The sequence below is a fragment of the Trichechus manatus genome, unplaced genomic scaffold (assembly GCF_000243295.1).
Source record: "Trichechus manatus latirostris isolate Lorelei unplaced genomic scaffold, TriManLat1.0 scaffold00054, whole genome shotgun sequence".
NCBI lineage: Eukaryota > Metazoa > Chordata > Mammalia > Sirenia > Trichechidae > Trichechus > Trichechus manatus.
This window is the reverse complement of record NW_004443990.1, coordinates 12,317,791-12,330,689: the sequence shown is the minus strand read 5'-3', so window position 1 is coordinate 12,330,689 and position 12,899 is coordinate 12,317,791. Positions and strand designations below refer to the sequence as shown.

Here is a 12,899-nt window from a genome sequence, read left to right as displayed (position 1 = left end):
TAAGATGATGTGTATGTTTGCTTAACATGCTGCAGGCATATTGCAGAGTATTCCTGTTCTCACTCCACATTTGCAGAAACAGAGAAATGTAGAAAACCAGTTTTGTTGGTTTGTTTCCCAGCCCCACCCTGACCATGATTTCTGGATTCCCTTGCCCTGCCAGGCTGAAGCAGAGGATCTGATGATCTCCCACTGCTCCTTCTGGCTTCATCCCAGCCATGGAGCCCTGGGCCAGAGAGCACTCCTGGGGCCTGGAGTGTGATTCCAGCCTGACCTGCTGCTGTGAGGAGGCGCTTGAGGGCAGGTGATGAGTGATTTGGCCACACATCCTAGGTTTCTGATGGTGTTTTCCTCCTCCTTCTCTCCAGGCCCTGATGTCCTTGTTTGTGCTGGCCTCCAAAGACGGCTGGGTGGACATCATGTATGACGGGCTGGATGCTGTGGGTGTGGACCAGCAGGTAAAGGGCTGAGGTGGGCAGGGTCCATCTGTGGGCTCAAGTCACTCAGCACGGGCTGACTCCAGGCATGCGGGTCCAGACACTGGGCAGAAAGAGAGCAAGGCAAGCTGTCCAGAGAACACCAAAGAGGCATCAAGCAGAGATTGCAACTGGTGGCCTGTGGGCTGAATCTGGGCCTGTTTTATTGACCTGCAACGTACTTACATTTTTTAATATTAGTGTTAAGCATTTAAATATTAGTGAATTTTACATAAAATTCCAGATTTGGATCTGCTCAGAAAAAGTCTGAAGATCTGAGAACTCTGGGTTTGCGTTTCCTTAGAGTAGGAGTCAGCTAAAGAAGCAGCTGCTCCTTTTGGACAGAACATGCACTTCCAATTTACCACAGTCCCCACCCCTCCCTACTGCCTGACACCAAACCCACATCATTCATTTGCGTCACCTGTTGGGTCCCTATAGCTGTTCAAGTTTGTAGGCCTTGTTTTAAGGAGTGCAGGCTACAGGGCAGCACCTGAGACAGGACACCCTCGGGCTGATGCTGCCACCTGTCCTTCCTGCTCCCCACCAGCCCATCATGAACCACAACCCCTGGATGCTGCTATACTTCATCTCATTCCTGCTCATCGTGGCCTTCTTTGTCCTGAACATGTTTGTGGGTGTGGTGGTGGAGAACTTCCACAAGTGTCGGCAGCACCAGGAGGAAGAGGAGGCCCGGCGGCGGGAGGAGAAGCGACTGCGGAGACTGGAGAAAAAGAGAAGGAGTAAGGAGAAGCAGATGGCTGGTCGGTAGTCTTTCCACATCTCTCTGGGTCGTGCTTGACCTTGGCCTTGTGACTGCAGGGAGCCGGGGGCTGGGGCTGGGGGCAGGGAGAAGATGCTCCCACCCCCCTCCTCACCTCCTTTCCCTCAAGAGCATGTCTGCCTTTAGAGCCCGCATGAAGCAGACCAGTTCAGCCCCGTGGAGGAGGAGGAGCCGCCCCCGCCTCCCGGGGGGCTCCCTGAGTCTCGCATCATACCCCCCAGATGAGGCCAGGAGGGAGTTGATGCATGGCCCCTCCCAGCTCGGCTCTCAAAGGAGCCTTATGGGAAGCGAATCTGATGTGACATTGCTCTGCGCCTCCACCAGCTACCCAGGGATTGGCCCAGGTGCCAGCTTCGCCCGCCCCAGGGTTGCGAGCCAGTCCCTTGACCCTGTGCCTATCCAGCATCTGTAGTTGCTGAGCAAGGCCTTGGTCAAAACCTGTACATGGACAACAGTGTGAGAGAGAACCCCAGGCCCACTCTCCCTCCCTCTCTCCAACAAAACAACCTGGCTTCTGACCATCACTTCTTTTTGTTTTTGCTTTTGTTTTGCCAAGCTGTAAAAACATTTCCCCCTCTGGCTCAGGGAAGGTCTGAGCTCATGACTCTCCTTGCCTGGCCTTCGACGCTTCAGCCCCCTCACCTGTGAGCTCCAACACCTTTTGGGATTGGAGGGGTGAGGCCCCTTCCTACCCCTCCTTAGGCTTTTATGCCCTGGGTGGGCTGAGACTAAGTGACGAGACCCAGGGGTCCAGGAAGGACTTTGTTTTCCGGCATGTCTGCAGGTCTGTCGGCACCTGCCTCCTGTCCTGGGCCTCCTGCTCCTGTCTGTCTGGCGCTCACTCATTTCTGGGACTCTCTCTCTCTCAGCCACTGCCCACGCCTCTCTCTCAGCATCTTTATGAGTGGGTCTGTCCAGGCCTCTGTGCATCTGTCTGTGTGTCTGGGGGTTTCCCTTCCTCGTTCCTCCCTTTCACAAACCGTCTTCCGTGCGTGGATGAGGTGTGTGCGGAGCTCTGAGTTCTCCCTTTAGTTTGGTGGCATGTGAGGACCACCTCATGAGCTAGGGGATGCGGCGCCCCTCCCTCCCCACAGTCCTCGGCTCCAGCTCCTGCTGCTGTGTGAGAGGTACCTGGAGTGAGGGAAGAGACTGTGGGAGTGGGGATGAGGGTGGGGGGTGGTACCAGGCCAGTGTCCCCTGTGTGAGATGGGGCTGCTTGAGGAGGAAGATGAGAAGACGCTGGCCTCGGGCAGCGGTGGACAGTGCTATTGTTTGTCCCACAGCCTTAGCACCCCCACCCCCCAAGGCCTCCCGCTTAGCTGTGGGTAGAGGTGTATCTCAGCTCTCCCTGTGGCTCTCTGAAGCTGAGCGGGCACACTACACCCAGTGGCCTTGATCCAACACTGCTCTGTCCACCCCACCCATTCATACAGCCTGCGCCTCGGCAGGGCTTCTGCAGATGGGACACTTGGGGAGAGATACTGGGGCCCTGCCTGACCAGCTGGCTCCTCTTCTTGGGTCTGCAGCCGGCTCAGTGGCTGCTGAGGCCATGGCATAGGGAGGAGTGAACAGCTGTCCTTTGGACAATGGCCTGCCCTCCCACTGCCTCCCTTGTGACCCTGACAAGCTGACAGAACCACTTGTCTCCCTCAAGTGCCCTGTTCCCCGAGTTTGGAGCTGGATGTTCAGAACCAGCCACCTGTGCTTGGCACACCCCATTCCTAGGCAGAGTGAGGATCAGAGCTGAGGGGGAGCAAGCTGCTGAGGGGGCCCTGTCCAGCCCACCCGGTCTGGCCAGTGACCAATGTCGTGTTTCGTTCTTTTAGATCTAATGCTGGACGATGTAATTGCTTCCGGCAGCTCAGCCAGCGCGGCGCCAGGTACTGCGTCTGTGGTTGTGGGGTCCAGGGTGTGGCCGGGGGGTGGTCAGGCCCTGCCTGTCCCCCAGGCCCACCTCATGCGTGCGGGGACATGCTGTTTGCTCCCTCACCATGGCTCATTGATTCTGTCCTCTCGGGGTGAGGGGTGAGGGTCCTTGGGGCGGTCCCCAAGAGGGCAGGAGCCAGGGTGCTGGGCTCTACGTTATCCCGTAGGCCTTCACTAAACTGGACAGGCGGTGAGGGCCCAGGCAAGCCCCTCCCTCCGGCACCTCTTTGAAGACCCACCTTCTCTGCAAAGGCTCCAGGGTCAAGCTCCCAGCCCCCTGCTGCCCTCGCCCACTACCTCCCCTTCCCTGGATCGCGTTTGATTATTTGAGCTGAAAATCTCTCCAGTCTTCTCTTGTCTGAAAGGGAGACTTTGATCCAAGGGAGCCAGATGAGAGGAGCAGAGGGGAAGGATTTGTTTTAAAAATGTAACAGTGAATAATTGAACAGATTCATTAATAGTCAAGTAATTGCAGTGTCGACGTCATCGCTACAAACAGTAGGAGTTGGGAATCTGAAGGTCTGAGTTAGCCACGCGCTTCTCCCAAAAAAAGCCAAAGATTTGGGTGCAAGATGGGTCCTTGTCTCCGAGAGCCTTGTCTCTGGGAAGGCCCTCCTGGTCCTGCCTGCCCTCCCTGTGTCCCTTGGCCCAATCCCCTGCTCCCCACACACACCCTGGCCCCAGATGGAAGTTCAGAGAATCTGTGATCGGGCAGCGGGGCCTGGTTACACCCTCTGATGTCTCCACCGTGGTGGTTCCCAATCTGTTCATCCCTGAGGACCCGTCTTATCATTGCTCCCCATAGAACCCACATTTTAAGACGGTCTGTGATGTTCAGAGCGGTGCAATAATGGCTTTGTCTCACCCTTTTTACTCATCAAAGGCAAATCTAATTGCTAATCAGAGCTTCTGAGCTGCCAAGGGTTACCACACTGAACCATGGCGAGAAAAGACCATTTGGTCATTAAATTAGTCTGTGGGGTCTTACCAGGCAAATATACGATTTCTTTTAAGCTTTTAGAAATATTGAAAAGAACCTAATTACCCCCACGTGGCCGCCTTCTCAGATTGGGCCTTCAGGCTGGGAACCACTGAGCTGTTCCTTTCTCTGCTATTCCCGTGAGCCCCTGAGGGTGTTAGGCTGCCTGATCTATGGTGACTCAGGGACCTACCCAGGGGAGGTTCCCCCTGAGCCACCATTCAGTAGGTCATTCCTGAGGCCCTCAGAGGGTCGATGTCACGTGTCCCCATGGTGCTGAGCTGTGGTGTTGAACATTGACAGACGTCTCTGTGACGCAGGGGTCTCCAGCTGATATGTGTCTGGATCACCTGGGTCCCCACATCTCTGCATCAGGCTGTATTGCAAATTCCTGATGTGTTAGGGGGTGAGAGGAGGGTGACAGGAAGTTAACTTGCGGTTTTCTCTTTATGGGTCTACCTGGTTTATGGACTGAAGTGTCCCCACATACGCCAAAAAAAAAAAAACCAAACCAAAACCGTTGCCGTTGAGTTGATTCCGACTCAGAGCAACTGTATAGGACAGAGTAGAACTGCCCGATAGGGTATCTAAGGTAAATCTTTATGAGGCAGACTGCCACATCTTTCTCCCGCAGAGCAGCTAGTTGGTTCCAACCACTGACCTTTTGGTTAGCAGTTGAGTGCTTTAACCAGTGTGCTACCAGGGCCCCTTCTCCACATACACACTCACCCCAAAACACCTCCCCTAGCGCAGGGCAGCCCACAGAGGCCCCTTCTCCAAGGAGTGTGTCCCCTGAACCAACACATGGTCCCAAGAACTCCTGGCACTCTCACTCAATGCTAAACCCTCTTGTCCCTCTCCCACTGCACCCCCGCCCCCGGTTCCAGAACTTTCTGCCATGCCCTGTTGCACACCTGCAGGTATCTACTGACTGTAATCGTGAGCCTTACCTCCCAGGTGGTGATGAGGACTCAGATACCCAGACAGGGTTTAGCTAGTCCCATATCCCCCTCTCCTGGACCTGCAGCTCTGTGTGGGCCACACCAGAGCTGCTTGAACATCAGCGTGCATAAGAATCACCTGGACAGCATGTAAAACACAGACTCCTGGGCCCACTCTGACAGAATGATGGGGACCAAGTCAGACCCCCTAGCCTGAGCCTTCTGGGAACCAAGCACACTCACAACACCTCCCTGCTGGTGCCACTTCCACCCTGGGCTGCTCCCAGCAGGAGGGGGTAGCTAGACCCCCAGGGAAAGGCTGAGGGAAGAGTCTTGGATTGTTAGGGGAATGGGCCTGGCCAGACACTGGGTCCGCCACAGATGACCAGGTGAAGGTGCAGATGGAGCTGCTGGGGGATCAGGTCAGCCCCAAGGGACAGCTTGGCTTCCAGCCCAAACCCCACTCTCTTCGGCCCCCTGTGGCATCTACCCCCAGAGTGGCCGCTCACCCTCTCTCCTTCCATCAGGCTGGGGCCCAGTGATCAGGCCTGGCCATGGTAGCTGAAGATGACATCTGCCGTGGGGGGCCTGTGTCCCTGGGGATGACCCCTGTCTCTCTGCCACTCTCCTTTGCAAACCCTCTGCCCTGTCGGTGCCTCGGGCTCCCAGATGACCCATACTAACTCACTGCGCTTGTTGCTCTCACCTGCAGCCTCGCTCCCCCTCTTGTGCCCTTCGTCTGCCCCTGCCCCTGGCTGGGGGTCTGGGCAGTCCTCGGGGTGCCCTTCTCCCCACTGTCTGACTCTGGTAGTTTCTCCACCTAAGGCAGCTCATACTCGTGGGGGGCAGGGGCATGGTGGGCATGCCAGTGACCGCCCTTCCTGGGCTGTGACCGGAACTCCTGGAGCAGCAGGCCCCCTGAAGCTCCTCCCAGGGTCTGTTTCTCCCCCAAACCCAGCCGCTTGCCTACAGAACTAAGGTCCGGGGAGCAGCAAAGTGGGGTGACATCATCCAGAGAGCCTTTGGGCAGACCACCCAAGGGCACCCTCTGGGCCTTGTGTCAAAACCCGCCTGGCAGCTGGCCGAGGGACGCGGCAGGGAGCTCCTGGCTTGGTCACTGCCTCCCAGTGTGCTGGCTAAGTCACTTTCTGCTGGGCCTGCTCTCTGTAAAACAAAGGAGCCGCCAGGGAGAATGCTGATCAGAGAATGCTCTCGGGGACCTGCGCTCTCAGGAGAGATTGCTGGCAGCCTCGGCACCTGCTGGGCTGGGGAGAAGCAGGGGTGGAGGGGCACTTGGACAGACCTCAATGGCCTGGTGACCCGACCCCGCTGTGAGCAGGTGCCCCACCTACTTGGTCCTGCCCCCACCTTCCCTCTGGGCCACTTGGAGGAGAGTCCCTGGCTGAATCCCAGCCCACCTACCCCTCAGACTCCTACAGCAAAGCCAGAAGGCAGAGGAAGTGTGGCTGCCATTTGGCCTGGGGCTGCGAGCACAGTCAGGCTGGGGTGAGGGGGAGAGGGAAGAAACTCCCCTCCCAGCCTCTGCTCTGCATTGTCTCAGCTAATAATGGAGCTAATACGAAGCCTGCTTTTTCTAACCTAATTGTATTCAAACATTTTAGTTAACTCTCCATTCATATTTTAGCATAATGGGATCGGGTGCTCTCGGCATTTATGGAGATTAATGCAGAGAAACAGTTCCGGCTGCTAAGGCAACACCAGGCCACTAGGCCCTCTGGTTCTTGTGGGTACTGGAGGAAGGAAGGAAGAGGCCCAGCCTGCCCTGTCCACCCTCCACGATCGCTGTGTGGATGACCCGTGGCCCCGTGTCGTCCCGTTTCCCAGGCCTCCCCACCCCCACACTCCTGGGAGTTAGGAGGGCCACCTGAGCAAAGCCATGGTTGGCTGGCCCATCTCTGAAATCAAAAAGATGGCCTAAGGGCCACTGGAACATTCTGGACTTTCTGCCTCTTGGTTATCCACACCTCAAGGCCGACGCTGGAGAGTGGTCAGGCGGGCCTGGAGCAGGCATCAGATGCAGCTGAACAGGCAGCTCCTGGGCACTCTTCTTCCCTGGGCCTTTGGTGGGGGCCCAGCCCAGGCTGCTCCCTGCCTCAGTTTACCTCTCTATTAAATGGTCCTCTGCATGGGAAAAGACAGTTATCTGAGCTGGCCTGGGGCCCAAGCTTCTTGCTGCCCCTGAGCCAGCCACCCCCGGCACAGGCCTCAGATACTGCAGCCCTTGCTGGCTGGCTTCTGCCCTAGACCTCCTGAGGTGGGGGAAGAGCTGTCTGGGACCTGAGACTGCTCCAAGCCTCCTATGGGACCACAAGCCTCTTCCTTCATAGTGGCTGCCTGGGAGACCAATCTGTCAACCTTCTCATGCACCCCCAGCTTGGCCTGGCGTTTCCTTGACCCCTGGAGGAGAGCCCCCTGCAATCTCCTAGCCCCAGATTTATTCTGCCTGCTGAGAAGGCCAACCACCGTGGTTTTTATAACTAAGTGGTCCGATAATTACAAAAGAGGTATTACACCTCTGACAGATCTCAGACAGTGCTTCCAGCCCAGCCTTCGGTCTAAAGCTGCCCTGACACCAGGGCAGGCTGGGCATTGCCTCATTAGAAGCTGGGTGAGTCCATCAGGTGTGGCCCCCCGCGGGAGTCTGGGATGAGCAGAGCCTAGCCGCCTCCCTCTGCCCTCCCTCACCTGAGGGGCAGGAGGCCCAGGCCCCCCCCCCAAGGCCCGGTGGGTGGGTTAGTGCAGCCAACCAAGAAGCTGTCCAATTTCCAATCTCCGGTTTTATCTCCAAATCCCAGCTCTGTATAATCTCCTCTGCTCCCCTCGAGGGACTGACTTGGTGAAAGAGCAAGAGCCTTCGTAGCTCGGTTGATGGCGCTTCCTCTGAGCCTGATAAGACCGGATGTTTCTCATCTTATTGATCTGACCTCGCTGTGGAACACCGGGTCAAGGGCGGCATTATGATGGGCTGGTGGATTTTGGGCTCACCCGGTGTCTAATGTGGATGGGGAACTATGCATGTCCTGACCCCCCCATGCCCAAGACTGCATCCAGTAGAACAGATGCCCGGGGGGAGATGCCAAGAGAGCTTCTCCCCCAAAAGGCAGTAGTGTGGGGAGGCCGAGGTGCTGGTGACCCTGGAATGTTTCAGCTCTGGGGTTAGAAGCTGGCGGCTGTCAGGGACTATGGGTGGAGGGGGCGTAGGGGGCGGGGACCTGATGGTTCCTCCACTCTCCTCCCTGGCCCCACCAGAAGCCCAGTGCAAACCCTATTACTCAGACTACTCCCGCTTCCGGCTCCTCGTCCACCACTTGTGCACCAGCCACTACCTGGATCTCTTCATCACGGGTGTCATTGGGCTGAATGTGGTCACCATGGCCATGGAGCACTACCAGCAGCCCCAGGTAGGAGCAAGTGACTGGCCATCTGGCTCCCCTGCTGTCAGCCTTGGGAGCCCCTGGGCGAGGCTACCACAGCCCGAACCAGGGCTCCTCTTGCCAAGCGTGTGCTGGGCACGCTACATGAGTTCTTGTATTTCTTGCAACAACCCTTGGAAGTGGGCATCATCTTTGTTTTACAGATGAGGTCACTGAGGCGCAGAGAGGTTAGTTGACTTGACCAAGGCCACACAGCTAAGAAGTGGAGGACCTGGTTTATTCACTCAGCAAATATTTATTGAGTGCCTAATATGTGCTAGGCTCTGAGCCCTTGAGAGCAAAGAAGGCAGACCTGGTGCCTGCCCTTCTAGAGTTTAGATTCTAGTGTACATCCAATTCCGAAACTCACCTCTGATCTTGCCACTTGTCCACTAAGCCTCCCTTGGCTGTCCGCCAGGTGTCGGTTTCCCCATCTGTAAAATGAGAAGGCTGAATTAGTAATGTACAAGGCCCCTTCTGAGAGGAGCCCTGGTGGCACAGTGGTTAAATGCTTGGCTGCTAACCGAAAGGTCGGCAGTTCAAACCCACCAGCCACTCTGCGACAGAAAGATGTGGCAGTCTGCTCTCGTAAATATTACAGCCTAGAAGCCCTGCGGGGCAGTTCTACTCTGTTATATAGGGTCGCTAAGAGTCGGAATTGACTCAACAGCACACAACACCAAAGCCCCTTCTAGCATTCTGTGCCTTCCAGAACATTCTCAATCTGGGGGACCAATATGTCAACCTCACCACCCTTAGGAGCAAGTTTAAGGAGAGGAATCCTTTAGCACAATGAATCATCCATGTGAATGAGGACCCTACTCCATCCTGAGGTAGCCAGTGCTCAGCCATCATGGTAGGGACCGAGAAGTAGAGTCCCCTTAGACTCACCCCATGGTCCAGATTTGGGAGGTATGATGGAGGGGGTGGGCAAGGCATCAGCCCTCAGCCTTCGGAGACCTCACATCTTGCCCCCCACTCCTGCCAGATCCTGGATGAGGCTCTGAAGATCTGCAACTACGTCTTCACTGTCATCTTCGTCTTGGAGTCAGTTTTCAAACTTGTGGCCTTTGGCTTCCGTCGGTTCTTCCAGGATAGGTAACTGACTGAGAGAGGAGAGGGATCTGGGGAGTGGGGGGGAGGGGTGTGTTTCATGGGGAAATACCCATCTGTATCTAGTGCTTGAAGACCTTTCTTAATTCCTGAGGTCCAGTTCCCACTCTAGGACCCACCAAAGACTTTGGCGGGTGGTGGCGGGGGAGGGGGGGCGCGGGTCCAAGTCCTGGAAAAAGGGAGAGGATGGAGGGAACTTGACAAGACAGGGCAGAGCCTAGACTGCCTGGAACCGGATTTGAATCCTGGCTCCACCACTTAGGAACCGGATTTGAATCCTGGCTCCACCACTTAGTAGCTGATGACTTCGGGTAAGTTAATTAACCTCTCTGTGCCTCAGTTTCCACATCTGTAAAATGGGAGATAACAATGGTATTCACAACACAGAGTTGTAAGGATTATGAATTCCAATCTGTAAAGCCTTTAAAACAGTGTTTGGCACATACTAAACACCATAGATAGATAGAAAGCTCATGATAACTTTATGTACAACAGAACAAAATGTTGCCTGGTCCTACAGTGTCCTCATGATCGCTGACATGTTTAGTCCATCGTTGCAGCTTCTGTGCCAATCCTTCTCACTGACGGTCTCCCTCACCCTGGCTGGCGCTCTCCTTCACCAAACATGATGTCGTCCTCTAGTGACTAATCCCTCCTAATGTTGGTGCCCAAAGCAAGCGAGTCAGGCAGTGTGTTCTATTGTGATTCATAAGGTTTTCATTGGATAATTATCAAAACTTGATCACTAGGCCTTTCTTCCTAGTCTGTCCTAGTTTGGAAGCTCCGCTGAAACCTGTCCACTGTGGGCGACCCTGCTCGTGTGAAATACTGGTGGCATAGCTTCCAGCGTTACAGCAACACGCAAGCCACCACAGTACGACAACTGACATGCAGGTGGTGGAGTAAACACCATACAAGTGCTAAATAAAAAGGCAAATGAATAAAAATTAAGAGCAGAGGCCCATGAGCTAAGTCCTAGACCCACCTCTACTGCCAGCCGACTGAGCCACCGTAGATAAGCCATGCCTCTTCTCTGCAGGCTGGGGAGGCTGGACTGGCTGACCTCCACCCTCCCCTCCAGCCCTTGTAGTGTCACAACTGCCACTCCTCTGCAATGCCCGTCCTCCCACTCAGGGAGCTGTGTCCTGGGCTTTCCAGGTGGAACCAACTGGACCTGGCCATTGTGCTGTTGTCCATCATGGGCATCACATTGGAGGAGATCGAGGTCAACGCCTCGCTGCCCATCAACCCCACCATCATCCGCATCATGAGGGTACTGCGTATTGCCCGAGGTCAGTGCCCACCACACCTACCCTCCTGGGGTGACTGGCATGGGGGAAGACAGCAGTGGTCAGCTCTGTGGCTGGCCAGGGACTGAGGGGCTGTGGGTTCTCACAAGTCTTTCTCCCAGCCTCTGTTGAAGGGGAAAGTCAGGGGCTGGGCTGAGGGTGGAGGTGAAGGTGGAGTCATGGCGGCTTGGCTGGGCCTCGTTGGTCATCTCACCAGCCCTGGCCCTGGCCCTGGCTTCCATGTGGCTGGGACCCTGAGGGGCCAGCTCACGACTCTGTCCTGTTCTGCAGTGCTGAAGCTGCTGAAGATGGCAGTGGGCATGCGGGCGCTCCTGGACACAGTGATGCAGGCCCTGCCCCAGGTAGCTGGAAGGTGGGGGTGGTCCTTTTTGGGGAGGGGAAGGTGCTCTCCAGAGGGGCGGGCCACGGCTGGGGGTGGGGAGGGCCTAAGGGCTGCGTTCGGCGACTGGGAGATCCAGCGGCACCGTTTCCCTTTCTTTTCCTCTTTTCCAGGTGGGAAACCTGGGCCTTCTCTTCATGTTGTTGTTTTTCATCTTTGCAGCTCTGGGCGTGGAGCTCTTTGGAGACCTGGGTGAGTTGGGGTGGGGGAAGGCAGAGGAGCCTGGGCTGGATACCAAGTGGCTCCTGGGCTGACCTGGGTTTCTCTCCTCCTTTCCTCCTCCCCTAGAGTGTGACGAGATGCACCCCTGTGAGGGCCTGGGCCGGCACGCCACCTTTCGGAACTTTGGCATGGCCTTCCTGACCCTCTTCCGAGTCTCCACTGGTGACAACTGGAATGGCATTATGAAGGTGAGTGTCCCCTCCGCAGTGGGGTCTCCCAGGGCTGGTGCAAGCCCCAGGGAGGCAGCCCCACTTCTTGAGCCAAGATTCCTTGGGAAAATGAATTGGCCATGAGTAAAAGTATGTGAGCTTCTACCCCCCGTCCCAGAACACTCTCTCTCCCCAGGACATGCTCTGCCTGACTCACACGTTTCCAGCACAGTGTCTAGCGCTCTTTTCCCCTCAGGACACCATTACTCCCTCCTCCTCCTCTTTTCTTCCTTCCATGCTCTGTGGCACCAGTGACCCAATTTTCCATGACAGCTCCGTGCACTGTCCTCCCCAGCCTCATCCCTGTACCCCGCCTCCCCCAGGACACCCTCCGGGACTGCGACCAGGATTCCACCTGCTACAACACCGTCATCTCTCCTATCTACTTCGTGTCCTTCGTGCTGACAGCCCAGTTTGTGCTGGTCAACGTGGTGATCGCCGTGCTGATGAAGCACCTGGAGGAGAGCAACAAAGAGGCCAAAGAGGAGGCCGAGCTGGAGGCCGAGCTGGAGCTGGAGATGAAGACGCTCAGCCCACAGCCCCACTCGCCACTGGGCAGCCCCTTCCTCTGGCCTGGGGTCGAGGGCCCTGACAGCCCTGACAGCCCCAACCCTGGGGCCCCGCACTCTGCCCACGCCAGGGCACCCTCACGGTTCTCCCTCGAGGGCCCCACGGTGAGTGCACACCCTCCCCTGCCATGGGCCAGTATGGGGAAGGAGAAGTGTGGGGAGGGCGGCCAGCAGTTGTCCCTGGTGGGACACAGGAGCTGAGCAGGCGGCCCAGCAACCCTGGGGCTCGTCCTGGATGCTAAGGGGTCAGCACTCCCCATCCCTCCCCAAAGATGGCTGCCACACTCACTCCCACAGGGCCACCCCCACAAACCCAGCAGACGTGCTGGCTCTTCTGTGCCTGCTCCTCCAGACTGGCCTGGCCTCCCCTCCCAGACCCTTACGTTCAAGGCTAAGTTTTCTGTTTCCTTCCTGTTTCTTTTTTCCCCTTGCCCGATTGCCAAACATCTTTTCTCCCCATCCCTCAATCCTTTGACTTGTCCTCTCTCTCCTCCTTCCCACCCCTCAACCTGGCCAATTCCCTTCCATCCTTCAATCCTTCAATCCTTTGACTTGTC

General features: G+C 56.4%; 1 protein-coding gene across 28 annotated transcripts in view; it reads left to right on the top strand.

Moving 5' to 3' along the window:
* CACNA1G (calcium voltage-gated channel subunit alpha1 G) overlaps nucleotides 1-12,899 on the top strand; it is a 68,261-nt gene that overhangs the window by 47,995 nt on the left and 7,367 nt on the right. For 8 of the 28 annotated variants that reach the window (XM_023732634.1, XM_023732624.1, XM_023732613.1 and 5 more), the window contains 9 exons: nucleotides 369-458; nucleotides 1,027-1,240; nucleotides 8,377-8,528; nucleotides 9,529-9,638; nucleotides 10,812-10,945; nucleotides 11,234-11,304; nucleotides 11,456-11,534; nucleotides 11,631-11,752; nucleotides 12,097-12,447. In XM_023732634.1, the coding sequence (XP_023588402.1) occupies nucleotides 369-458; nucleotides 1,027-1,240; nucleotides 8,377-8,528; nucleotides 9,529-9,638; nucleotides 10,812-10,945; nucleotides 11,234-11,304; nucleotides 11,456-11,534; nucleotides 11,631-11,752; nucleotides 12,097-12,447 (1,323 nt within the window). Of the gene's footprint in view, nucleotides 1-368; nucleotides 459-1,026; nucleotides 1,241-3,086; nucleotides 3,141-8,376; nucleotides 8,529-9,528; nucleotides 9,639-10,811; nucleotides 10,946-11,233; nucleotides 11,305-11,455; nucleotides 11,535-11,630; nucleotides 11,753-12,096; nucleotides 12,448-12,899 lie in introns of all 28 variants that reach the window. The other 20 variants (XM_023732621.1, XM_023732612.1, XM_023732632.1 and 17 more) reach the window with 11 other exon arrangements.